Source organism: Carlito syrichta, unplaced genomic scaffold (genome assembly GCF_000164805.1).
Source record: "Carlito syrichta isolate Samal-C Ts95f unplaced genomic scaffold, Tarsius_syrichta-2.0.1 Scaffold308897, whole genome shotgun sequence".
In the NCBI taxonomy this organism is placed as follows: Eukaryota; Metazoa; Chordata; class Mammalia; order Primates; family Tarsiidae; genus Carlito; species Carlito syrichta.
In genome coordinates this window covers 6,002-7,416 of record NW_007252993.1, presented here as the reverse complement: position 1 = coordinate 7,416, position 1,415 = coordinate 6,002, and the positions used below count along the sequence as shown (strand labels likewise).

Sequence of the window (1,415 nt, the reverse complement as noted above, 5' to 3'; positions counted from 1 at the left end):
CTCACCTCAGCCTCCCAAAGGCGCGGGATTACAGGCTGAGCCACCGAGCCCGGCTTTCCCGTCCCGACTTTCAGCTGCCCGAGAGGCAGCTCTAGCCAGCAATGGCTTCCCAGCCACCCTAGCTTGGACCGCCTCAGCTGCCTGCCCACCTCCCCCTGGCCTCATTGAACAAGACGATGCAGCTGGGAACTCTGAGCCAGCTAAGACGAGGGCACAGGGCCACGTGGCTCGGCATGGTGTGCCCAGCCCTCACCTTGAGCACAATGTAGCAGTCAGCCTCGTAGAACTTGCTGTGGAGGGCTTCCTCCACCAGCACAGGCACGAAGTTCTCGATCTGCCAGATGGTCAGGCCGGGCAACTGGCCCACGTCCTCGGCGAAGAACTCAGAATAGTCCAGGCGCGGCTTCTCCAGGCCCTGGTCCCAGCGCCGCGCCTTTCCTCCAGGGGTCCCCACATCCACACCCTCCTGGAGTTACAATCACAGAGCATGCCTTCACTCCACGAAGCCACTCAGGCCCGTCTCTGTGCTTGCTACCCACCTCAGGGCCTTTGCATGGCTGTCTCCTCTGCCCAGGGCCCCCGGCCTCTTGGCCCAGGTCACACAGTCTGCCCTGAGCAGCGTCCAGGGCTACCTGCCCTGCCCCCGCCGAGTCAACTCACCTCCTGCTTTTTGTTCTTCTCCTGGGCCACGTCGGACATGCCCTTCAGCACCTGCTTGGCCTGATCGTCCTGGGCTGAGTCCTTGCGCCTCCGAAGGCGCATCTTGCGGGCCAGGGGGTCCTTGGGCCCACTCCCTGCTTAGGGGAGGGGCAAACGGGTGAGCTCTGGCTGGGCCCACCCCCTTGGGCATCCAGCCAAGCAGGGGCTGGCCCCATCCCCTAGGGTGTAAAGAACAGCAGCCCACCTAAGATGGGTAAGTGGGGGCCAAAGTCTCCCAGGCCAGACTTTCCCCTACTTACCAGCTGCTGCTGCAGCCACTGTGGCAGGAGAGGCCCCCGCCAGCCGCAGCTGGTTCTGCAGTGAGAAGTCGATGTTGTACCACTCCGCAGCGCGGTCAGTGGGCTTGGGAGGCATGACGAGGTTGGGGTTCTCCCGCACGTCTAGGACCTGTGCCGTGGGGTGAGCAGAGCTGGCGCTAAGCCTGGGTCCCACCACCCGGCCACACCAAGCCTGGGATCTCGCCCTTGTCTGCAGCTGCAGGGCCAAAAGGCCCAGGCCTGAGGCCAGGGGCCTGGGTCCTCGTCCCACCGACCTCTGAGGCTGGTCGTGAGTCTCAAATGATGCGGTGGGGTGTGCGATGGGTACAGGGACGTGGCTCAGCTCCCCCCCCGGGCACCCTGGAACCGGCCACTCCTCCAGGAGACCTCGATCCAGGGGCACACACCTCAGCTGGGTCTCGGGTGGGCCCTCCCCAG

At 64.8% G+C, this 1,415-nt stretch overlaps 1 protein-coding gene across 1 annotated transcript in view; it reads right to left on the bottom strand.

Moving 5' to 3' along the window:
- Window positions 1-1,415, bottom strand: part of FLII (FLII, actin remodeling protein) — a 13,302-nt gene that overhangs the window by 6,923 nt on the left and 4,964 nt on the right. Inside the window, exons 11-13 of the mRNA XM_021716743.1 lie at window positions 960-1,107; window positions 661-797; window positions 254-466 (exon numbers count right to left, since the gene is read on the bottom strand). Coding sequence (XP_021572418.1) covers window positions 254-466; window positions 661-797; window positions 960-1,107 — 498 coding nt within the window. The remainder of the gene's footprint in view (window positions 1-253; window positions 467-660; window positions 798-959; window positions 1,108-1,415) is intronic.